This window comes from Dreissena polymorpha, chromosome 2, assembly GCF_020536995.1.
Source record: "Dreissena polymorpha isolate Duluth1 chromosome 2, UMN_Dpol_1.0, whole genome shotgun sequence".
NCBI lineage: Eukaryota > Metazoa > Mollusca > Bivalvia > Myida > Dreissenidae > Dreissena > Dreissena polymorpha.
In genome coordinates, this window is record NC_068356.1 from 749,044 (window position 1) to 776,452 (window position 27,409).

General features: G+C 34.9%; 1 protein-coding gene across 1 annotated transcript; it reads right to left on the bottom strand.

Annotated features, from left to right (window-relative positions):
- Positions 1 to 1,633: 1,633 nt before the first annotated feature.
- On the bottom strand, positions 1,634 to 20,708 carry LOC127865507 (potassium voltage-gated channel subfamily C member 2-like). Its single transcript, XM_052405357.1, has 5 exons — positions 20,626 to 20,708; positions 17,121 to 17,238; positions 14,039 to 14,191; positions 2,817 to 3,074; positions 1,634 to 2,527 (listed from the first exon to the last, which is right to left on the bottom strand). Exons 1-5 carry the CDS (start codon positions 20,706 to 20,708, stop codon positions 1,634 to 1,636), a joined length of 1,506 nt encoding a protein of 501 aa, XP_052261317.1.
- Between the last annotated feature and the right edge of the window lie 6,701 nt (positions 20,709 to 27,409).

Genomic DNA, 27,409 nt, shown 5'->3' on the forward strand with positions numbered 1-27,409 from the left:
CATTGTGTACTAAGAATAATTCAGTGTGATAGTTTGCTTTAAGCATTTGTAAAAGTTTGATGTATTGGTAAATGCCGATGGACAGAGCAGATAGTATTTCCATAATAATATGTCCTGTAGTGTTTCTAAACGATATTTCCAAAGCGTTAATGGGAGGTTATAGAAACAATCGAAAGCGTATTCCGTCAATATTCAGTGTGACAGGTAAGTCAATGATCCATTCTGATCGGCAAGATGCTGAACTTATGATATTGATATCAATTTAATTTAAACCATTTGATATATGTTAAATCAAAAGAGTGCCACGTTGTCGTTTGAACATTTGCAATTTGCGAAGGATTGTTAATTTTAATTGGATTACACCAATGCACGAATACATTATCTGAACAAAATATAACTATACAAATAGTAAGTAATTGACTTATGTTACTGAAAATCTTGAAGCGTGTCACAGCTGATATTTGATTTTGAATAGTGGTCCATTTCTTTTCTTTTTTAGACGGGAGAGTGGAGTGGGGGATATTTAATGCTATTTAAACGGTTTGCCTTTCAGCGTCAGAGAGTCATTTCAAAGAGTTAATATTAAGGGATGTGCCTTCCACTGGAGTCAAGCGGTATAGCGTCAGTTCCATAGTATTGGGCTTGCAGAAACCCATCATAGAAGATTACCAGCTCGATCTTCCATCCTTTGACTTTGTCTATCGTTCGACAGCATGTCGACAAATTTATAATTACAGTTTATTTACATACTTTATACTGTTTTTATTGCTTACTAGAATAAAAAAATATTTTTGATTTAAAACAAACACGCTGAAACATAACACATGATATGCAGTGTCACTAGGCGTCAGCATTTGATTTAAGTTCAGTCCGGACATGTGTCGGTCGCAGGTCGGTGATCAAGCTATTTGTTTCAGATTCAGTAAGAACCAAATTTATCAGGGACCACGTAAGTTCAATAAAAAATCAAATGTATAAAATCAGATTTTTATAACATGATAGTGTTGATATATAACATATTTTAATATGTGTGAGTTAAATTATGAAATTATTTTTCTTAACTTCCGTTTCATTGCTTTTCAAACAATTGCAGCAGCACTGCAACAAAACATCCACACCTATTGTGTGACCATAACTGTAAGCAAAGTGGATTAATAAAAAAAATATTTATCGTACCTTAAATGAAAACGGTTGCTTTATAAGACTTGATTAAAATTGATTGTCATGCAAATTATTCTCGCTGAATGATGTTCATATGGCACACGTTATGCATGTACGTTAATTCCATGCTCCTCCGAATAGGATCTCCCCTTGCGAGGGCCACTTCAATACTAGACATGTGTTTTCAATAAGGATTGAATCCAAAGTCGTGTACGTATAAAACAGTTTCTTCACCGTCTTACTTTTTTGCATATGTTTGCGTTTATTTGATTGGTTTTTGTATGTGCAGACCATTCTATATTACCGGTAGTTGCATGTACTTGATAAATCGTAGCGTGGATTTAGTTGCTCACTTTTAAAGTGGGTCCACTTCTGCAAGGGCTCACGAGATTTGGTTTAAACGAGAGCTATTTTCATCTTAACGTATCAAATTATCTTATTCATAATCTTCTTTTTGTAAACGCTCGCCAATTCATTGTTTATGTTGTTCATCTTTACCAATGTGTTCCGTCCATAAGGCTTCTTTTTTCGCCTTCTGATACACCAGTTTCAGCTTATCCATGTGAATTACCAAATGCACGTAATGATAGTACAACCGGAAATTGTTCACAAGACTGGGCACGGCGAAACCGACCAGCAACACACCCGCCATAGCACAGAACGCGCCCACAATCTTTCCAAGAACAGTCACTGGATAAAAGTCGCCGTACCCTACGGTTGTCATGGTAATCAATGCCCACCAGAAACCTTCTGGAATGCTCGTGAATTTTTCACGATCGTCGACGAAGTAAATAAGACTTGAGAAGACGAAGACACCGATGATCATAAACCAGACGAGAAGCATCAGCTCGCTGAAACTGGCCTTGAGGGTGTAGATAAGGATCCAGAGTCCCGTAGAGTGGTGGATGAGCCTGCATATCCGGAGAATGCGAATGTAGCGTATGAAACCCACGGCTATAAACTTCTCTTGGAGGTCTGGTTGTAAAAAGAGCACGAGTGTCTCTATCAGGTCAGGAATTATTGCAAGTAGGTCAATCACCGATAGTAGGGACTTTGCGTACTTGAGTTTATTCGGTGAAAAATACAGTCTTGCAAGATACTCGACTATAAAGTAAGCCAGGCACATTATGTCAATTATGTTCAACACCGGGTGCTTGATTTGAATATTTCTTGGTTCCGATGTTGTGTTTTGAATTGCCAATGTCGTTGTTGTTGAATCGTTGCCATGGATGCTCGTGTTTGATTGGTTGTTGGTAACTGTCATATGGTCGGTAGCTTGCTCATAGTGCTGGAAATGCTCCATTGTATCCGCCATAAATGAAAATATGGACATTGCTACAAACAGCAGTGCAACGTAACCAAATGCCTAAAATAAAAAGAATTGCTATGCATAGTGATTGACCCCTCAAGGATTACATAGTTTTACGTTTGTTTCACACAAATTGATTGACTTTGCGATACCTGTATGTGCAATAAAAGTTTTATGAACAAACTTATGTTTTATATCTGCAATTTTAACATTTGAATATCTTTTTGATACATTCGACAAGTACCATCTGTTCTTAGTAATTTGCGCGTTTGTTTAAGATTACTTTAAACCAATCAATACCAATATAATACTGAGTGAATAAAACAGAACGTAGCACAGGCGTTACCTTCGCTCCCTTGGAGGAGTTTGACCGATTCAAAAAGCGCCATGCTTTTCTGCGCACGTTTTCCGAAGTCAAATTAAAACACCTGGCTTTACCAGAGCATTGTTTCACATTTACTCCCCTCATAACCGGGTCTTCGTCAACTTTCTCACTCCAGTTCAGTTTCTGTTCAACATCTGGTTGTGTCGTATTGTTTTCATCTTCCAGCTCGTGTAGAAGATGCATGCGTTTCCGATCTTTCTCGAGCCGGTTCAGTGCGTTCTGGTTCAATAAAAGTAAAGAAAACAACGTGTTTTTGATATTTAGAGAATATAATGCCAGGCATGAGTGCAGGCGACGATTATAATGCGAGGCTAAAAAACAAACGAGTGCGAGGCTTAACCGGTGCTCACAAGTTTCATGCGAGGCTAAGAAACAGACGAGTGTCCGACTTAATGGGCGCTCACATGCTCCATGATAGGCTCGAAAAACAGACAAGGTCGAGGTTTAACTAGCGCTCAAAAAGTCATTTCCCTACATTCACCAAGTTGGGTTAATCCTATTATTATAAACCCACAAATCATGCGAATGGTTTGAACAAATATTTGAAGAAAAACTAGGTTTCCATGTTCAGCTCTGTTTACGGCCTGTATGTTGTCATATTGTGATGCATATCAATCTAAAATACCGACTCTATAAACGTGTGGTCAATAAGGACGATGTCAAGCTTAATGCGAGTAAAAACGCTCTTAGAAATTTGTGTTCTAAACAAATAAAATGCTGATGAATAAAACTACATTGTAGTATAAATTTTCAAATGAAGTGGTACCAGAAAATATACGACATAAGAGTTTTAAACAATTGCAAAGTATTTCTATGTACAATCAAAAACTCATTCATTCACAACAGATATTTACACTATCCTCACTCTGTGCAGATTCTCTAACTAACGCATGCATTGACATCACAAATCGGAATTCGAATATCGCTCGAACCATATTATGATCGTCCTCTAGCTCGTAACGTAGATACATGCGTTTCCAGTCTCTCTCAAGCCGGTTCAGTTCATTCTGGTTCAATAATAGTAGACACAATACTGCAGTGTTTACTTGATTAGTCATGGATATAAAATATAGTGTCAAGTCTTGCTACCGACGACGTTCATAATGCTAGGCTTAACACAGACAAGGGCGATGCTTAACGGTTGCCCGAATGCTAAACATCCGATGCGTAGACAAAGACAAACACAAGGCTTACCGGTTGCCCAAATGCTTCATACGAGGCGTTGACAGAGACAAACACAAGGCTAAACGGTTGCCCAAATGCTATATACGAGGCGTAGACACAGACAAACACAAGGCTAAACGATTGTCCAAATGCTATATACGAGGCGTAGACATAGACAAACACAAGGCTTTACGGTTGCCCAAATGATATATACGAGGCGTAGACAGAGACAAACACATGGCTTAACGGTTGCCCAAATGCTATATACGAGGCGTAGACACAGACAAACACAAGGCTAAACGGTTGTCCAAATGCTATATACGAGGTGAGACACAGACAAACACAAGGCTTTACGGTTTCCCAAATGCTTCATACGAGGCGTAGACAGACAAACACAAGGCTAAACGGTTGCCCAAATGCTATATACGAGGCGTAGACAGAGACAAACACATGGCTTAACGGTTGCCCAAATGCTATATACGAGGCGTAGACAGAGACAAACAGGAGGCTTAACGGTTGCCCAAATGCTATATACGAGGCGTAGACACAGTCAAACACAAGGCTAAACGGTTGCCCAAATGCTATATAAGAGGCGTAGACAGAGACAAACACAATGCTTAACGGTTGCCCAAATGCTATATACGAGGCGTAGACAGAGACAAACTTAAGGCTTAACGGTTGCGCAAATGCTATATACGAGGCGTTGACAGAGACAAACACGAAGCTTAACGGTTGCCCAAATGCTTAACATCTGAGGCGTAGACACAGACAAGTGCAAGGCTAAAAGAATGCTCACATAGCTTAGCGGCGAGGCTTAAACTACACATGATGGCGAGGCTTAAAAAGCGCTCAGATGCTCCATGCGAGGCTTAGAATCAGACGAGAATCAGGCTTAAAGAGAAAATGCGCCATGCGATGCTTAGAAACAACCGATTGTGAAAATAAACAAGCGCTTTAAGGAATTATTACGGGCTAAGAAAAAGAAGATGGCGAGGCTAAACTAGCGCTTAATTGATCCGCATGAGGCTTAGAAACAGACACGGTCATAGCTTAACAAGCACTAAAACAAGTCCTTTTTCTGAATGCGACAAGTTGGGTTTATCCTAGTATTCTACCCGTAAGAATAATTCACAATACATTTGAAGAAAACAAAATTGGTTTCCATAGTAAAGGGGCCTTTTCACAGATTTTGGCATGTATTGAAGCTTGTAATTAAATGTTTTATATTGATAAATTTTAACATTGGACCTAAAATTTTCCAGTAAAAAAACAAAAATACAATTGAAAAAAGGACAAACAATGTAACCCTCAACTGGGCTCAAAATCCTAGCCCCTGGAGTCCTGGAGTAAAAAAGTCTCCCGCTTAGACTACTCGACCATCTTTGCGGATACTATGAGGGGATGTATTTTTTACTTATATGAGCAATCCTCGTAATTTCCCAAAATATAGCGACAACAACAGAACTTTCCACATTATTCAATCGTTTCGCGTTGCAACGCTTTATAATTTTCAGATTTACAAATCATCAAAAGATGCATATAAAATATATTTTAGAGCATGGTAAATGTTCAGTATTACTATTTCCTCACAAATATCATAGCTAAAACGAAACTTTGAGAATCTGAAACAACTTTGTTTTTAATTTTGTCAATTTACCAAAACGTGAAAAGACACTTTAAGCTGCATATGTCGAATTGACATGCATTTCACTCTAAACTAACGATTGCATAAACGCTTGATCAGTAACGCTTAGAGCGATTAATAACGATTTTAGAATTTTCGTTCGGAACCAGTAAATGTGAAGCAATGCTCTGGTAACGCTGATGAAAAAAATAGCACTAGAATGCAAGTTTAGAAGGAGTGGTACCAGAAAAAAGAAGAGTTTTATACAATTGCAAATACGTTTCTTTTTTACAGTCGAAAACTAATTAAATTAAATGCACACCAGATCATTACACCCACTCTGTGCAGATTCTTTTATACGATTAATATGTGAAATTACATCGAAAATCGAAATTCGAGCTGGTGCATATATCGTGTCATATTGTTTTTATTTGTCTAAAATATCTCTTTAACATAAATATGAGGATAAACAGTGCACACACTTCTCGACCTGTGCGTTAAGACACACTCTTTATAAAGTTGAATGGATTGGGTTCATTCCAAACTTGCGATTTAAAAAGCTATAACATAATTTTGAAAAATGAGTTGCGTTTAAAATTCTGCAATAGCGAAAAACTTCACTACCTTCAGCGCTTTGATTAATGTATGCAAAATATTTTTTAATTGTGTTCATGAGTCATTAAGCAATAATTGTTTGGTACTGATGCGAAAATAATTTATTAGTATGCATACTAAGAAAAAGATGGTTTTAATAAGCAATTATTATGCGAAAAATATTAAATTATTATTCTGTTTCAGTTTAAATGAGATTTGTATTCTTTGATATGCGACTCAAGATCGGACAGGGTTTAGTGTGTTGTTTATTTTGTAGTTTAAGAAAGTCGGTATTGTTTATTTGTCTACGTTACGCATCAGTGAGATTGAGGGTATGGTATTATTGAAACCCCACAGGGAGGGTGGTATGATGTTTCCATACACTGTCATGTTTCTCGAGCTATCTATTTCACATACCACATGATATTAAATGTTAATGTTTACAACGAACGGTATGAAATTTCCGCTTTTTTCTAGCGATAACGGAGAAGCTAAAACTAGTTTCTGACCATGCACAAGTTAAAATGGATGATTACATGTCTTCTTGTTAAATAAAACTTGCGATTTTTAAGCTGTTGTATCGTTACATCGTTTCACACAATGACGACACAAAATTACCTTGCGATTTGGGGCGGCAGAGGAAGAGGAGGGTGGATTTAATAATTTTAAATGTGAAAGAAATCTAAACATTATGTTGCGTAGTATTGTACAATTGTGTGAATAATGGGAATGAGAATAAAAACCAAAATGCAGCGTGCACGACACGTGTTGTTCAAATAACCAAAACAACAACAATATATTGTTACTTTCTGTTTTAGACTCCCTCTTCGAACGAAGAAGACAAAAACTTTCTTAGGAATATAATGACTGTAAGCGGTAAAACAATAATAAGTAATCGCTTCCATTAGAAACTAACATATTTTTATTGATGGACAATATATTAAATCCCTTTTAACATGATTTTTTTTTAAATTAAAGGGTCTTTGACATTATTAGGATTGCAATTATGCGTTTGTTTTTGGCAACCTCGGACAAAACGTTGTGTCGCCGTGAATTCATTAAGATCTGTGTATTTCAAAAACAAGTCTGTACATTTCATGCGGTTGAACCAATTTTTTAAATCATTGTGATTATATCTGTAACAACTAGGTTCACATTTGACATCTTCGCACTTGTTAATACATTTCAGTATTATACCTCGTCTTTCCTTAACTATTTTAGCGCAACCAGGTTTATTTCAATATGCGGCGCAATGTTATATTTGGAGAACTACCTCCCCCATCCCAACCCCAACTTAAAAAATACATGTGTATACAACTGTTCGCACCTTAAATATGGAAAATATGCCCATATTCTTCGCTGGTGTGTAAACAATTGTGATTTGTGACTAGTATTATTCCAAAAATCAACGTAAAGTGTTTTCGCCCACGGTATTGGCATTCGTGGCGGACAGTCCCTATTGGTGCACGTGACTTAAGTTAATACTTAATCATTTGTTTGATCTAAAAAAAGCATGCCGTTTTGTTGCAATAGTGGTATTGTTTCTGTGTCGCCGGATGGCAATAGTTCAGAACTTAAGCGGAGTTCGTGATTAGCTGTGTAAGCGACTCGTATAGCGGGAGGTTCGCGGTTCGAGCTCCGGACTCGTGGCTGCACACTTTTCACCATCCGGCGACATATGAACCGGATTTATTTGCCAATAATTAAGCGTTTTCTTACCGAGCGCATAATAGTTCCATACTGATCATGCATAATTAATTTGGTAGTTAAATTACATGTACTATGTGCAGTGCCGGCAAAGGGGCCTTTTCGCAGATTTTGGCATGTATTGAAGTTTGAGATTAAATGCTTTATATTGATAAATGTAAACATTGGATCTAACTAGCTCCAGTAAAAAAACAACAAGAATAAAATTAAAGAAAGAAAAAAGAGTAACCATCATTGGGTCTCGAAACACTGACCACTGGCGCCCTGGAGTAAAAGTCTCTCGCTTAGACCACTCGGCAATCCATGCTCATATATAAGCAATCCTCGTAGTATCACGAAATATAACGACAACAACAGAACACTCCAAATTATTCAATCGTTTCGCGTTGCAACGCTTTATAATTTTCAGGTTTTTAAATCGTCAAAAGATGCACATATTGGATATTTTAAAGCATGGTAAATGTTCAGTATTACTGTTTCCTCACAATAACTACAACGAAAATTTGCGATTCTAAAACATTTTTTTTATAATTTTGTCAATTTACCAAAACTTGAAAAGGCCTCTTTAAATAAGCGTCTGTTTTTCTGATGAGATGTTCGTAAAATGATAAATATGACGGTCGTATGAAGCAGTAGGTAATTTGGAATTCACGAAATAAGCTATTTTGTACAAAAACTCGTCTTTTTATTCAAAATTTGCCCTACAATCGACTATTTGCCTGCCGAGCCTGTCTGTTAATGTTTTTAATTTATTCATATACATATAAAAAGATAGTATTGTATATCAGAGTGGGTATTTATTTTGAATAAAAAATGCATGAAATATAATAAATCCGACGGAAGGATGTCTAATTAATTTTTTTGTAATGTCTGTAATATGACAACGTGTCTCTTTAGTCGGTCTTCAAACAATGTACACGTATACAGCGGGATGCATGCGTACTATTAATGTTTGGATTGAATGAGAAACTGTACTATAATATCCGCTATATAAACGTGATATTATGAAATACTTTCACGCTCAGCCTAACTTGCTCTTCGGTTCAAATTTTAAAATAAAACTATGCTGTAGTAGAATCTGTTCATTCGGGATTATTTGCGAATAACTTATATTCATTTGATCGGACATAGAGAAACGTTAAAAACTTTAGGTTAGACAGCTGCACAAAAAGATAGCAGCCAGACAGTTCCCCTTATGAATTAATGCCCTCCTGATACTTCTGCATAGGCGGACATATGCAATTCGGAATATACGATGCCAGGTCCATTTGCACTTCCGGAATTTCTTAACCCGCTCACTTACCCTGTCGTCTTTTAATCATGCCATGTATACAGTTTTTTTTTTGTAAGTGAAACATTTAAAATAAACAAATAATTACCAAAACAACAAACAATACATAGGGTAATTAATTGTGATATTGATTTGGGATGTCCGAAAGTGCAAAGAAGCAGGGAGGACTTTGTATGCATAAGAGGACTGACTTTTGCCGAAAATTTCGTTAAAAAATATTCCCGTGAGTGCATATGTCCAGCGTCCCCAAAAGCTAAGCAACACATACATACAGGCGTATGAAATAGGTATGCGCGAAAAAGGTTAATGGAATTTCACCGCTGTAAGATAAGGCTGGCATGTTGTCGCATTATCACGTTCGCACTGTGGCTTTCCGGTGAGCATGTGCATTTTTTTTAATAAAACATCGAGGACTGGTTAATTGCACTTTAATTGGGTCTTCTCAAAATACTGTCGTAAGAGACGCAGAACGACTTAAAAAATTGAATCACACTGTGGTATTTTAATGTACCCCAAAAAAGGACTCGTGATCTCTTATCGCTCAAACGACTATGCTAAAGGATGGATATTTACTACTCTTTTCGAGGAAATCAAAGTAAAGAAATAAGCTATACTTAATGTTTAAAAATTAATATACTTTTTCTTTAAAGGGATCTTTTCACGCTTTGGTAAATTTACAAAATTGAAAAAAGTTGTTTCAGATTCGCAAATTTTCGTTTTAGTTATGATATTTGTGAGGAAACAGTAATACTGAACATTTACCATGGTCTAATATAGCCATTATATGCATCTTTTGACGATTTTAAAACCTAAAAATTATAAAGCGTTGCAACGCGAAACGATTGAATAATTTGGAGAGTTCTGTTTTTGTCGTTAAATTTTGTGAAACTACAAAGATTGCTTATATAAGGTATACAATACGTCAAGTATGTGTACTTGGCGGAATAGCTCAGTAGGCTAAAGCGTTTTTACTTCAGGACTCTGGCAGGACTCCAGGGGTCACTGGTTCGAAACCTGGTCCGGGCAATGTTCTTTTCCTTTTTTTAATTTTATTCTTGATTTTTTACTGGAGCTTTTACGATCCAATGTTTACATTTATCGATATAAAGCATTTAATGAATAAGTTAAAAAATGCCAAAATCTGTGAAAAGGCCCCTTTAAAGGTTGCAATTAAAATTGTCCCACTTAGCAATATATTCGGAAAAGCTCGATATTGGTCTATCGCCGTTTAATGTCGATTTAATCCTGGCTCGAATTTAAAACTAGCTCTATATTCGAGGTTCATGTTTGGAGCTCGATCTCAGGGTAAGCACGATATCGCACCAGCTTAATATTCGATGGTCGCTAGTGAATTTCGATGCCATGGATGACTCGAAATGCAACCATGATCGAAAACAAAAAAAAAAACATGTTTTATTTGAATTTCGATCTCAGTACAAGCGCGATTTTGGTAATGGCTCGATATTCACTGATCGCCGTTAATTGTCGATTTCATTGCTTTCAAGCTAACTCGATATTCGCGGTGCATGTTGTATTTTCATGGTAGCACGATATTTGCACCAAACCGATTATTGCAATTTGCCTCTGAATACTGATGACTAAAACTTATACATAGAATATTATTCGCTGTTCACGTTTGAAATTTAATGGCACAATATTCGCATCAGCTTGATATTGCCGTTTTACCTTCAAAAGTCAATATAAATGCTTGCTCGAAGTCTAACATAGCTGGATATTCGAGGTTCATGTTTGAATTTCGATGGCAGACCTAACACGATATTCGCACCAGCTAGACATTTACAGTTTGCCTTAACAACATGTGCTAGTTATGGAAAGTAATTTAAGCTAGCTGAATTAACATTTTGACGTAGGAGCTGGATTTGCGTATTATTTAAAGCGAGACTATACTTGTATATGTATTAAATTGTAATATATTCATAAACATATCTTACAATAACACAAAATGGGAAAGAAAAAAAAATATTTTAGAGACGAATTTTATAAAATGCAGCAATGACAAATTAGCGCCCGAGTCGATTATGACGAAGATATTTCGTACATTTTTTCCTACAATAACCAAAGCATTCGTCTTTTTAGTAAGTGTTCGTGTGTCGTATGAATAGATATCGTTGCAGGAATTTTAAATTAACCGTTTAACTAAATTAAGATGCACATTTTACATGCATGATATACATGCTAGCAAATTCGACTGTACAGACATTTTCGATTTAACTTAAGAATAAAATATATGGCTAATTTCTCATTTTTTGACACATGTTCTCCTTAACTTTCATTTCAATTTATATTGCAATATATGTATAATAAGGTTTGTTTTACACATTTTATATAAATTCATTTATATTTGACAAAATCGTATAGTCTCGCTTTAAGGTAGCGCACCCGTAATGATTTCCCGCGAGTTCTCCAAAGATCGAGGAGCCTTTTTACCTGTTTACTTACGGATATCTAATTTAAAGTGATATTATGGGCATTTTTCACTGTTGAATTGAGCTGAAAAGAATTAACAGGTCAAACGAGCTACATGTAGTTAAAATGTGGTTACTGACCAATTATCTTCAGCTCTTTTTGCTACCAGTTGTTTATAAAAATATATTTTATATTCGACATTTTACGTGACTGGTGACTCATGTAAGCCGAAATGATCCGTAAAACAAAATTGTGTCTTTGTGTCGTATGAACGAATCTGCACTAAACTAAATTTAGTATCACATCGTACATGCATGATCAGTTGTCAAACGAAAGTGCGGTTGATATCCAAATGCATTATTTTTCTCTTTCCGGGATATTTTTTAGTATGTTGATGCTGCATTAAAAATATAAGTGTATATGATACACCAAAAATAAACAACGGTTGCGATAGACACATATAAACTGTTAGATGCCAATAATATCACTTTAAGCACGTACAAACGTAAAGTTGTCGTGGCCGCGTGGTTAAGGTGACTAGAACTCCTTTTGGGATCTTCACGCGCAGGTTCGAATTCTGCCGACAACGCATACGTTTTGCGACGCGTTTTATTTCCTTTATAACGTAATTTGATTTAATATAGCATATAATCTATGTTTATAGTTAAAAATGTTCAATTTTTATGCACATTCTTCGATTTAAAATTAAAACAATGTTATGGCTGAATTACTGCTGAAAATACGAATGATGCATGTTGCATTTTTTTTTTCAAAAAGAAAACGGTAAATCTGTCTATTTCTTGATTTTTTTGCTGTATGTAGTGTTTCTATAAAAACAAAGTTCAGAATATTACTTAAAGCGAGATTATACGATTTTTATATGTGTTGAATTGTAATATATTGATACAAATATGTCATAATAACACACAATATGCAAGAAAAATGATACATTTAAGACGAATTTCATAAAATGCAGCAAATACAAATTAGCGCCCCGAGCCGATTGTGACGAAGATAATTCGTACATATTTTCCTACAATAACCGATGCATTCGTCTTTTTAGTAAGTGTTCGTGTGTCGTATGAATCGATTGCTGCAGGAATTTCAAATAAACCGTTAGTCTAAATTTAGATTCACATCGTACATGCATGATATACATGCTAGCGAATTCGGCTGTACAGCCTTTTTCGATTTCAGAATTAAATATCTGGCTTATTTAGCACTTTTCGACACATGTTCTTCTTAACTTTTATTTTAGTTTATATTGAAATATATGAATAATCAGTTTTTTACACATTTTATATTATTTAATAAATATTTGACAAGATCGTATATACCCGCTTTAAATGATACTATTTTGAACTTTATGACACTTTGTTTTAAACCATCCCAATTTCAACTTGGTTGAAACCACTTACATTTCATGGCGCTCTTCCATAGAAAACAAGTTATAAAAAAAATATGTCTGTAAAAGAATACTAATTTCATCTTGTTTAAACTTTTAACACCTTTACTGCATATGTACACACCAACTGCATGCCCATATTTGGAAATCTGGATGAATTATGGAATTATATACAACAGGGGTGCTAATTTAATGGACAAAAGCCGAGCGTGGGGGTGGTTTTCAAAAAATCAGTATATTAAAAAAAGCACGGAAAGCCTACCTAAAAAATTGCATGTAGTTAAGTGAAAAGATGCTGATTGAGAAAATAACACATTATATTATATTTGGAAAGGTGCCCATTACGGTTGCGCTTCCTTAAATGGCGATGTCAGTAATGGCTAAAATTCAACCTTGCTTTAATTTCAATCTTTTGGGCAAAATTGATATTAGCACCAGCTCGTGTAAAAAATACACGTATCGATATATATATATATGTATATATATATTTGAAGATTATAAAGTCTTATTGGTTGATTATAGATCTTAATAAAAATATTTCAGCAGAAAAGAAAAAGTTGCTGTTAACGTGGTTGAATATCAGGAACTAGTAACCAAGAGGACAGAGGTCAAACAGGTTCAACAGGTTCAGTTAGTCTTAATGTTAACCTAGTTTCACCATTTTCACCACTATGATATCAAAATGTTACATGTATTGATTCCAGTCACACACTCATATACACACAGATCCGTTGTTCACAATGAGTTAAAACAAACTTCTGAAACTGTATAGGGAAGGTCAATGTCAACACATCGTTTTCCATGTTTAATCTACCAAGGGAAAGTAACTGTCTAGAGAAAAAACTGAATTACCAGAACATTATCCAAGAAACTTGACAGGTTAAGAAAAAGGTTATATAGGGCAGATTTGTCATAGACGACAGCATAAGCATGTTTCGTGTCTCAGTGCAGGTGTCTTAATATAGTATTACCTGTGTATAATTCCCTTCGTTATAGTTCATCCAGCAGCAAGGTTGGATGTTCACCTCCTGCACGCCCCAAAAGTCCAGCTCGAGTTTGGCGGCCGGTCCGCAAATGTAGGACGGAAGGTGGAGTTTGCCTGTCCGTATGTAGTTTAATATGGACTGAAACCAGAGACAACGATTTAATTTATGCATACATGTGATCTAGGTGGATAATTCCTTATATACTGTTTAATATGGTCTGAAACACGTCTTAGCATAGTGAATACGTGGTTAATGTTAATACATGTATAACCTGAAACATGTGTTCACATATTGAATTAGTGTGTAATGTTTAATGTGATTTAACAGATGTGTAGACGCAATTATTATTATAATGTTTAATATAGCTCGAAATATGTGTTAACATATTGATAACGGGGATAATGTTTGATATGGATGGATTCATGTGCAAACGTTCTGAGTATTTTGTTAATGTTAATATGCTCAGAAACATGTGCCTGCTGCCTGCATACGCGGATAGTTTTTTAAAATATTTTCTGAAACATTTTCTTAAACAAGTGTCAATATAGTGCATAGATGCATACTATTTGATGTATTCTGAAACATGGGGCATCATTGTGAAAACTTGGATAAGTGAACCTTTTGTAACGAACATTTTATTATTTTGGAAGGTTAGTTCGGATTTCGGAAAGGAAGATCAACCGTTAATGACGTTTTTATACTCTTGACAGTCATTCAAAATTAGACTAACCACAATAGACGTCTTTTTTTTTACATGTTTAAAACTTTAAATGCTTTGACTCGATTTATCGGATTGCTCTTTGGTCGCAAACCAATATTTATCTTGTGCATTCATATTGTAAAATATGTGGACTGACGGTTAACACAGAAAAAAAAACAAAAATTATTGATACGCTTTTAACATGAGCCCATTTATTAAACGTTATGTGGAAAGTGTCAAATAGGGCTTGAAACATACATCAACATTTTGATTAAAAAGACGTTGTTTTTTTCTCTCGTCTATACTTACAAATATAACCTGTTATGTTTTGATCTAGAGTGTCTAGTATCTGTCAACTGTTTAGTATTTTATGCTAGGTTACAAGTAAAGTAAATAATTTGGCAGACAATAACGTTTGACAAGTACTATATCTGCTATTTCGACACACAGACACCCTACATGTACAAACATAGTTATATATTCGGCGATGCTAACACATTTATGCGCGTTTTTGCGTTGATTGTATAAACATTTGATTGCCTTGTGTCGTATGAACGGATCTGTTCAACATGTTGTAAATGTTCAAATATTGATTGCTATGAGGACGACTCTTTTTAAGATATTTCTCTTTATGTTTTTTCAAAATGCATGTTTCTACCTACATCCTAGCAACGTTATAAGGCACACCGCGCGTTTGAACGTTTAGAAAAATGTCGGATCAGTGTGGGGACTTCATATTACAAACGCGCGGTTGCACTTTAATGAAAAAATACTTATTTGTTTAAATAGATCATGATACCTATAGAAAACTCTCACGAATGAGCGGGCTCTCCACTTTATCTCATTAAAATGGTAAAATATTTAAAAAGACATCATTAAGAATGTTAACTGGGTCGCGCTTTATTCTCCCAACACAGATCTTAAAAAGTCACGTGGTATAGGCATCGTGTTTTTAAGTCAGCAAAATTTGTAAAAGAAGCTCTGATTTAAAAAAAAACAACAAATATTTATATTGCTATAGCTTAACATCAAATAGTAATCATCGCTATACAAGAATCATTTTACCTGGCCTTTTCGTAAGAGTATACGATGCTGCTTATGTTTATTTTATAACCATGTTTATCTCTGTAACATAATCTTAGGTTAAATATCTAGTGTTTATACGATGTACACTGTGCATGCTCGAATAACAATGTGTCTTGTCTTATCTTGTATTGTATAGTACATTGGCATTTTTGCATTAAATACAAGACTTGTGGAGAAACATTATATCTTGATAATGTTCCTTGAGTTCACGGTTAATCTTTTTTTTCACATTTATGAACATGAATGCATCTACACTTTTTAATTGACCCCAAACTGGTGTTGAATAAGTTTTATTTGGCCTGAGATGCATCTTCTACACTCAGCAAATGCATTATAATAGCATTCTCCTGTGTATGAGTTCATGAAAATGAGAGCTATGAACAGAGCAGAAATAAGTTTATGCACTGCCATATATGAAGCGCGCACAATCGTTTAATGCAAAGATCACTGCTTGTATGTGAATAATTATTTATCAGAATAATATAAATTGTAGCAACCAAGTTAGGGTTGCGATACATGTGATGTGATTGTGGAACCGGTTAAAATGGCCTGAACCACGTGTTCAATATGTGGAAAACTTGCTTACTGGTTCGAAACACCTGTTCATTTTGTGAAAAGCTGGTACATAATTATGAGCTTATGCTTGTGTCGAATATGTGGAATATGTCTAAAATGGCGTTAAACAGTTTTTTTATGATTACTTAAATATTTTAGTATGACTTGAAATATGTCAATTCATTGAAAAGGTTGAAAATATGGCATAAAAAGGTTGGTGTATTAGTCGAAAATGTATAGATTTTACCTGAAACATATGTCACTTTTGAGAACAAATGGAAACAAATGTGTCAACTATGGTCGTAACAGGTATACACATAGTGAAAAGGTGGCTATTGTTTTATATGATCTGAAACATGCGTCCACATAGCCCAAACATGCATAATGGATATGAAATAAAACACGCGTCACCATGTTTGATACGCGGTGAAATTTTGAGAAAACCATTTGAGTCAACCGATTATTCGACCATCGCGAATTCGGGGCAAACAGCAGAGATTTATATGAATATATAGCAGTAAAAACAAATGCTACGATGAGACTTCAAGCCAAACGGAAAAATGAGTCCATCAGGTTCGAGCCATCGGGTGTCAGCTGTATTAAAATGGCATAACACATGTGTTGGTATAATAAATACCTGGAACACATTATTAATACATGAAAGCTAATATTATTCTACGTGTGCCTGTATTATTTGTCCGAGGATGTAAGCTTACTGTGACTTACCATGAACATATTGGGGTCCCTGTCAAAGAAATAGGTATTGTCGCAATCTTTATAGTTTTCCAGGAACTTGGCGTTACACAGTTTCTCAACCCTTTCTTTTCCTTTCAAGATTGTCTCCCTGAAACATGTTTATTTCAGTTTATTTAAACGATGTAATTTGGATATGAATATACTAATTCAAAGTAATGTCTAGTGAACCATGACATTTACTTAGAGGTTATACGCTTTGCCCATTCAATTATTGCTATGATATATAAAAGAAAAATTTCATTCATTTAAAGGCGGTCATTTACAATGTACATACACTCTTTTTCGCAAGGTATGCTAACTGATCAAGTCGGTAAATCAATCCAGATGGTTCTAATGGTATTCGACCAACTTGAATCACATAAAGGTGAGAATGGTCTGCTACCCCCAAACAAACGTTATGAGGCGAAGTCAGGGAGTGAAGCCATGATCCCTGCATTCATACACTCTACCAACCATACTTGCCGGAAGGGCACGTTAGACACACATATAATATAGGATAAACTATTTAACCCAAGCAAATAATAGGACCATTGTTCTCACACTATCAGAGAGAATAATATAACTGACAGAATATGATGCATAAAAGGTTGTTTGAGAAAAAAAGCATTGGACGGTTGCTTCAATTGTTATTTTTGTAGACATGCAATATTAACATTTACGTAGAAAATATGATCATGCCTATCAACACAAATATAATTTAAATCATATCTTGTTAGCATGAACATCTTTTACAATTTCAGAAATTTGTCAACTACAGCCACAATTCACTGAATCAGAAAGCGCCTTACTTTGATGTTTGAAACCTTACTCCTCCAACGTTGAAGACCGTATATCGTGTGTCGATGGACATGGTAGAATCAGATCTATCCGACAACTTAAGGCTAGGTTTTGACGTCGATAAAATAGAAATATAGTATACCGACACAAATGAAAATAGTATAGAGAGTGAACGTAATATGCATTAAATGCCCTATTAGAACACCAACACCTATTACCGCTATCCGTTTTCTATTTAAACGGCGTCTCTATTAATGCGTGCAAATGTTGTTTGTAAATGTAAACATAAATATTATATATATCCAGTTGGGTCCAGCTAAAACCTATACACTTTGTGAGCTTCAAGTTTTCCGACTATCTCATGTCAAGTTAATAACAACGCAATCATAGAGTTACCCCTTAATCCGGTCAATGTTTGAATGAAATTATTTAAATACATCATTTTATATAGAATATGTAAAGAACCAAACTAGCGGTTTAAGTATTAATATGTTTGTTACGATACACCTCGCTTATGCCACTATATACACTTAATGTGGATATGATGTATAAATGCTCTGTCAGGTGATACGTGACAATGAGATCGCATGCAGTTGTCCTGCATTTCTTGAACTTGTAACCGGATTTGATCAGCTGTATTCAGTTAATCTTAAAATTAATGAACGTACAAAATATACGTACGAAAGAAAACTATTGCCGAAACTATCTCAGACACGAATGTCTTAAAGATTGAGTCAAGAACAAAAGGATCAACTAGTTTACAATTATTTACTCACGAGTTAAATCGCGCGGGTTAGAAAATAAAATTAATAATCAATTCCGTTAAATGTATTGGCATTGCTTAGTTTTGTCACTGTTATCTATAAATATGTATTTTGAAAATAACATAGCAAACTTTAAGCTTTTAATAGAACTGCAGAATTCAGATTGTTTTACTTTTTTTAATTAGTCGTTTCACTACGGGATTGCAATATTTGTAAGGCGTTTTTGTATTTCATATTGCGCTACCAATTGGTATTCAATGCTTACTTAAAGTAAACATAAATAATGAAAACTAAGCAGGACAAAGTGTAATATTAAAAAAGGCTTACTGTTTTACGTGTTATAAAGTGTTGGGCTCTTTGGTCCCTAAATCTCTGTATACAACGGAAATTACACATACAATTCATTTCACAAATAGATTTTAAAGACCTAACGTTTATACAATATTCAAAGATAAACACTTGCATGGAAACAGTTGTACGTACTATCACCTTGACGTAACATGTCTAATTCTAAGTCACAGTACATGCAAATGTTGAAAGCAAATTTTAATTGTAAAATATATTCTTTGATCTCTTTGGATGCTGTTGTATTTGCTGTGCGATCCCATATCGATCCTTTTATGCTGTTTATATAACACATACATATATGGCTCTGTTTCAATGCAATTATTTTGGGAGGGGGTATTAATGACTGTCCGTTGTAGTTTTAGTGTATGTACAGTTTTGTTTAAATATTAAGAAATGCTAACAAAGAAAAACTGCACAATGCAAATTGAATTTCATCGTGTTAACATGTATTGGTTGTTTCCTTTGAATCTAAAATTTTAAACGATTGATTAAATATATGCGTGAAACTAATGCATTTTGAAAACAAGAAGCCCGATGTGAAGTAAGTAAGTAAGTAAGTAAGTAAGTAAGTAAATAGTGACATGTGCATTTCATATAACACAAACAATAATATATACATATAAATTAAGCACCCGGCCTATTGGACCTATAAGTCACCTCAGCTGTAAAGCTCATTCTACACGTAAAGTTAATATATACCGTCCTATGTCATAACAAGTTATGTATAAGTGGAACTGAGAAAACAGATATCATATACACTGTATACAGCAAATATATACAGCTTCAAATGACCACGAGTAGGTTGTCAATGTTACAACATTTTAGTATTTTACAAACGGTTATTCATAGCAAAGTAGCATAAAACAAGTGGATATACTGTAATGTCCAAAACAAAGTATCAATAAAAGTAAAACACTGATACAAATTCAAATATACAGTGAATACATTACGGACTACCTGTGCAAATATGCTTTAACTTTTAACTTTGCAGTCTTCCTGGGGTATAAATTTAATATTTGACAAAACCTTTGTTTTGCGTTAAGATGAATAAAGTCAGGTTTTAAGAAGGTATCACCAAACACGTCAGTCCTGATATTGTTATATAAATCACATACAAGTAGAAAATATTCCTCATCCTCTACGGACGTAAGATTACAAAACCTACATATTCGATTATCAACTGGTTCACCAGCGTATCTTCCTGTATTTATTCTCAATGGCAATATTCTCGTTCTAAACTGACATAGTAATGGGCGTTCATGTTTTGAGAGATTCATCGTCACATAGTCTTCACACTTAAATTCCGTTTTAAATGTTGTGTATGTTCTCAGTATGGGCATGTTTAACACGCCGTGTGACCATTTGGCTATATAATGTTGGGTCATTAAAGATTTTGCTGCATCCAGGTCGATACATGATTTAGCGTGAAAGCGATCAATAATCCCTAACGTTGATAGTACATGTATCTGCTTAACGTCGCTTGACCAATTATTCACACATTTGCTATAATAAAAATTAAACACTTTTTTGGTGAGTCTATTGGCATCCATTTTAATTAGTCTATTCCAGAACCTGAGGACACATACCCATCTTCCATACAAAGTCGGTTTCCAGCCAGAGTCTCCATAAAGCGCCGGTAGTGGGGTAAATCTATGCACGCCCATGACATATCTTAATGCACTGTTGTGTACATTGTCAAGTGATTGATATGTCTTAGCGCCCCACACAGAGGCACTATATTCCAAAATTGGTGTAATGCATGCGGTCTAAAGTTTTTCATACGACCGGAACTGGAAGTGTTTCATGTTTAATGAATCTTGCTAATTAAGCTTTCAAGCCCCGACTTGCACCCTTTGCCTACGCCTTGCAGTTCGCACTGAAGTCGCTCCTTTCATCGAACATTACTCCAAGGTATCGGTACTGCGCTACAGTTTCAATGATGTTTTCACCAACTCGGATTTCCTTATCTGTCCGTGATGTTCTGCCCCGCCAGAAGTGAATGTTTTTCGAATTGTTGGTGTTAATCATCAGGCGCAAACGTTTGCACCAGTCATTGAGGGTATTAAGCATGCTTTGTAACTTTTCCTCGTTGTCTGAGACTAGAACAATATCGTCCACATACATAAGAATGGACACGTTTGCATCTCCCATTGAAATACCAAGGTCAAGTTATTGATGTATTTCACAAGATCATTTGCAGAGATGGCGAACAAAGTCGGCGATAAACAACACCCCTGTTTGACCCCTGTGTTGCAGCTGAGCCAGTATGTTAATTTATTATTTATACGTATACATGATGTGGCACTTGTGTAGATATTTCGAATGGAGTTATAGACCTTTCCATCAATGTTATGTAGCAGCAATTTGTAGAGAAACATATCGCGGTCAATGGAATCGAAGCAATTTTTTAAATAAATAAATGCAGAAAATACTGATTTATTGTTCCTTATAATGCTGTTCAAAATATAAATGCGGTTTTCACAATATCTCCCCGTCCGGAATCCATTCTGCTCGTCCGCTAAAATATCATCGTTATCCAAATATTTTGAAATTATTTTGTTCTAGAAAACACTATAAAGTTTGCTTGTGCATGTCAGTAAGCTTACTCCTCGGTAGTTAAGCGGCACACGTCTATCAGAGTTGTGGTCCTTGAGTATGGGACAAATAATGGCTTTTCTCCAGCAGGATGGAATTAAACTGCTGGCGAATATCAATTGAAATAAGCGTTGCAATATAACTATGACCGCCGGGAATTTAAGCACTTCATATGGTATGATATCATGACCACACGCTGAACCAGACCGTGCGTGCATAATAATAGTCGTTAACTATTTAATACTTATGTTACGGTTCATTTGTTCATTGGACATATATAGGGGGTCCTGCATGTTTATTTACAAAAAATGTTTATGAAGTTTTGCTCCGTCATAATGTTCCTCATTAAAATCGTCGTTGTTATCCCCGTTGCACAAGTTACTAAAATCTAATTTCCATCTCTCAAACACTGTTCGCTCATTTCGTATTATGTTACCATTATCCACTACTTCTACTGGAATTGAATTGTCTTTTCTAGGCCCACGATTTTGAATTTTGCGAAAAAAGGTTGGGCGTCTCGGCGTCGTGTTGAATTTTCTGGCGGCAAGTAGCAGGAATAAACTATAAAGTCCGACCCTGTATTACTATGCTCAAAACGTAAACCAAGCATTCCCTCAAAAGATTTATCCACTACTGTTATATTATATACAGAGTTATTGTTCTCACGGTAATCACAACATTTAACCACAACAGTACAATAGCCTGGTGGTAACGCAAGTTCGATCTCCCGCTACACCAAGTTAACGAGTCAATTTATAGGTCTTATGTTCTTTTCTGTTCTGTTGAACTTCTAGTTCGAACGTATGTGATGGCGTAATGAGTTCAATGCCAGGTCATATAATACATAAGCAACAAATAGTGACGTGCTGTGTGCATCAGGGCATAGAAGACATTTACAAACACCCTTTCAAGTTTGCCCTTAGCGCTTTAAAAATAAACAGCTCCGGTTATTCTGCAATAAGTTCAGTTAATATGGTTTTTATTGTTAAAGCAGTTGAAAAAAAATGAATGTTAAATAAAATTCTTATATGATCATTCATTTAAACATAAGCGTAAAATTACAAATACAGATTAATTAAAAGGTGATATGTCCAAATTTCGTTGGTTGATAATGGATAAGCAGTGTTTTCATTGATTAAAGCACAAAAGAACCAGTACTGATTCATCTTTAATCGAGTCAAGATTGCATTACAGTTAAACCTTGTTGACATTATTATTTGGTGGTTAAATATGACTCCTTTACCTTGTCCGGGAAAACCAAAGAGAGAAATGAAGCCTTGATATTTTGCTTTGTACATTTGTTTTCTGCTTCTCCTTACGCGATTTCACAAAAAATGTTTATATTATCCATAGCGCTTAGTTGATTTTTACAATCATTATCATATCTATCTAATATAATATGTATATTTAAAGTTATAAGACTTGTCAGCACTAGATGGGAATGAAGATAGTAAAACAGCACAATGTCAAATTTGCTAATTTTCTCAATTACAAAGAGCAGTAACTGAAGTGCAAACAGTCCAGTTAGACCAATGCTGTATTATCAATCATATTGTGTGGTTTTTTTAATTAAATATTTTGTGAATATAAACATGGGCACTTCGGTCAAGATTGCATGAAAAGTGCAATTTCTGTGACAACAACACCGCCAAAACGTTGACCCATAATCACCCACCAAATTGTTGATACTTTATTGACAACGAATTCATTGTGAGGGTTATGTCTATATAAAGTGTAAAACTATAAGAAAGAGCCGATAAACCAGCGCCCTTAAAGCGAGATTATACGATTTTGTAAAATATTAATGAATTTATATAAAATGTGTAAAAAACTTATTGTATATATATTTAAAATATATAAATAAAATAAAAGTTCAGAAAAACATGTGTCGAAAAATGCGAAATAAGCCAGATTATTAAATTCTGAACTCGAAAACGGCTGTACAGTCGAATTCGCCAGCATGTATATCAGGCATGTACGATGTGAATCTAAACTAAGGGCATTTTAACGGTTCATTTTAAATGCCTGCAACGATATTTATTCATACGACACACGAACACGAACACTAACTCTGGTCCTAATAAAAAGACGAATGCTTCGGTTATTGTAGGATAATATGTTCGTCACAATCGGCTCGAGGCGCTAATTTGTCTTTGCTGCATCTTATGAAATTCGTATTTAATGTATAATTTGTCTTGCCTATTTTGTGTTATTGTAACATATTTTATCAATATACTACAATTTAACAAATAAAAAAAAATCGTATAATCTCGCTTTTAGGTCAATCAGGGCGCTTACAGGTGGGCAATTACAAAATTGACACGATCCAATATGGCATATGTGCCATGATACTCAACAGTTAATTGTTTACACTGATTTGTTAAGAGTGGTTGCAAAATCCACACATCTAAATGTTGACACATTTGACGTTGGCTACATTGTGGGGGCTAAACCGTGTTGAAAATCGCATTACCAACGACAGCATATTAAACTTGCAAAATACTCACTTATCATATTATTTTCAGAAAACAAACCTGTTTCACGAATAACTCATGCCTGCTGAAGATAAGACCCTAAGGCGTTAAACAAAATTTTACATTTTATTTTGGAAATTAAGAGACGTAATTCAACTTAAGATGAATTAATGTGTCTAGAGGTAACAATCACTTCTCTTTTTTCTATCTCGTTCCCACGACAAACTATCTTAAGGGATTGGCATACAAAGGCATGGAAGCAAGTTAGCTTTGTCGTGGGAATGACTTACTTACTCGAGGAAACGAAACAGGAAAATGTAGTGCAAAACTAACAAAAAGGTGTGTAATGAAAAAAGAGAGGTGAAGAAAATAAAGGAGGGTTGCATAAATCAAAAGAGGAGAGAACGAGTTAGTTATGTCGTGGGAACGACTTACTAAGTCGAGGCAACGAGATAGAGAAAAGGGGATTGCCAAACTAACATGATTCTGATTGATCGATCAATGATATTTGAAGGTTTTCCTCAAAAATATTAAACAAAAAATTGAATTATCCGTTCATTTGAATCATAATGAGGAAAAAACAAAATATATAAGTCGTGACAAAAACATACAATAAAAGCCGAGAAAACAAAACATAAAAGTCTAGAAATCAAAATATTAAAGTCGAGAAAACAAAATAATTTACTGCACTGCAATTTCATTTAGTTTCGCAATCCTCTTTGTTCTATCTCGTTCCATCGACTAAGTATGTCGTTTCCACGACATAGCTTATTCGTTTCCACGATTATATAACTCGTTCCCTCAAGTAAGCTAAAATTATATTCTTTTGTGTTTAATTCACCTCTTCTTTATTTACTGCTGCGCTCTTTTTTCATTGCACTTCTCTTTTATTTAGTTTAGCACTCCTCTTTTATTTAGTTTTGCACTCCTCTTTGTCTGTCTCGTTTCCTCGACTTACTAAGTCGTTCCGTCGACATAAGTTACTAGTGCACACGATATGGTGAGTCGTTCGCTAGAGTAAGTATTTCGTGGGAACGAGATAGAAAAAAAGAGTGCTATTTAAAAAAACAGAAACAGAAGAGTTTATGTCATCTCTATGCCACCATTCATTATTGATGTTAAACGTGATGATATAGTTATACCTAATATATGCAATTTTTTCAAACAATTTTGTTTCTATCACACCACACACGTGTTGACCTTTTATGAACGATCGATACATTTTCAAGGTAACATTGTTGAACAGTATATAACCGAAAGAAAATCTAGACATATTTTTAATCGAATCTGCACAATGCCTGGTACCTATTTTCTTTTTAAGAAAAATCAACAACACATGTTTCAAACATTTATCATGGTTACGTAAAAACAATAGCAGACTACGACATAAAAGGAAATGTTTCCTTATTTTTCGCAATTTTGCACAATTGTTTCAAATTTCTGCAAAATATTCGTTAAATATGGCTTTCAGATAAAACATATGCCCCATAGATTTTATGGAGCGCGGGAGGATCAAATAGCCAATCAGTCTGCGGTCTATATTTATATAAATTGTCAGATCATTTTGAACTGAAACTAATTTTGACATAAATATCAATTTAAGAAACACAGCTTAATTAGCAGTTAAGTGTGAGAGCTTTTTTAAAGGAGCAATAAAGTACAAAATCGGATGAATGAATGTAATTTTTTTCAATATTGTATGTAAATGACTTTTTATAGATTTATTTTCAAAACGTCGCCTGTAAAATATCGATCACCAATTCATCTCTTACATGTTATGACATGAGGCTGCAATAGAAATTACAAAGATATTCATTACCACGTAGCGAGAACGCATTACCAAAACAGGCGCTAACAATCGCGTATCAACTAAGTACAAACTGCACCCAAACTAAGTGTCAACTGCTTAACAGCTGAGTAACAACTGCGTACCAACAACGAATCACTTGCCTACCAACTACATATCAACTGCGTACCAACTGCGTATCAACTTTGTACCAACTAGTGCTGCAACAATACGCAAAAAACCGTTTTGCAATATATTGTCAGTTCAAAAACCCGTATTGCAATACACATGTATATCGCAATATATTGCTAACTTGTACCAAAATTATAACTTGCCAATTACCCAATAATCCCATAAATTCCAATTTTAAAGCAAATTCTGGTAAATATTTACTATAAATGTGCTCAAGAATAATAAGAAACACAAACATTTGCAAATTTTCTTAAGTATCAAATACATTTTTGCAATTGTTACTATTTAAAGATGTGATGAAATAACGTTCAACCGGGGCGTTTTTCCCACTGAACACGCGTAATTCAGCTGACGTGATGTTCCCGTTTTTATACAACACAAAATACACCCATACTTTCCATGCGACGTTCTACATGTCTGTATAATTTTCGCGCGCTTTTTATTGAGACAAAGGATAAAGCACTTTGTATTTGACGCTATAATTTTTTATTGTCGCCTTAGCATTCAAATTTGGAAGCGTGTTTCCGAAATTCGGATTACAAATAATGCTCAAATCAGAATCGAACGAAACATTTACAGCTGTGCGCAATTAATTCAACGATAATCTGTTCAAAAGCATCGAATGAATGCTCCCATGTAACAACGCTACTCCGTATAATACACTTTTTAGAATGCTTTTTTTACGTAAAAAATAATTTACACTGCTTTGTTTTGTTTACCTTTTTATCATTATTTCGGATGGCTTTTCTGGACGAAATGTGTATGAATTTTTGTAAAATTTTCGTACCGGTATGATGAAAATCATATCGCAATACAATATGCGGATTGCGTATTGCGATATATACCGATATACCGGTATATTGTTGCAGCCCTAGTACCAACTGCGTACCAACTGCGTATCAACTGTGTACCAACTGCGTTTCAACTACGTATCAACTACACATCAACTGCGTAACAACAACGTATTAAGTGCCCACCGACTGCGTAGTATATATCAAAAACAGCTTCAAAAGGTATTTTAAAGCGAGATTATACGATTTCGTCAAATATTTACTAATTTATATAAAATGTGTAAACAACTTACTAAACATATATTTCAATATTAATTAAAATAAAGTTAAGAAGAACATGTGTCGAAAAATGCGAAATAAGCCAGATATTTAATTCTGAAATCGAAAATGTCTCGCCAGCATGTAAATCATGCATGTACGATGTGAATCTTAATTTAGTTTAACGGTTCATTTTAAATTTCTGCAACGAAATCTATTTATACGACACGCGAACACTGACTAAAAAGACGAATACTCCGGTTATTGTAGGAAA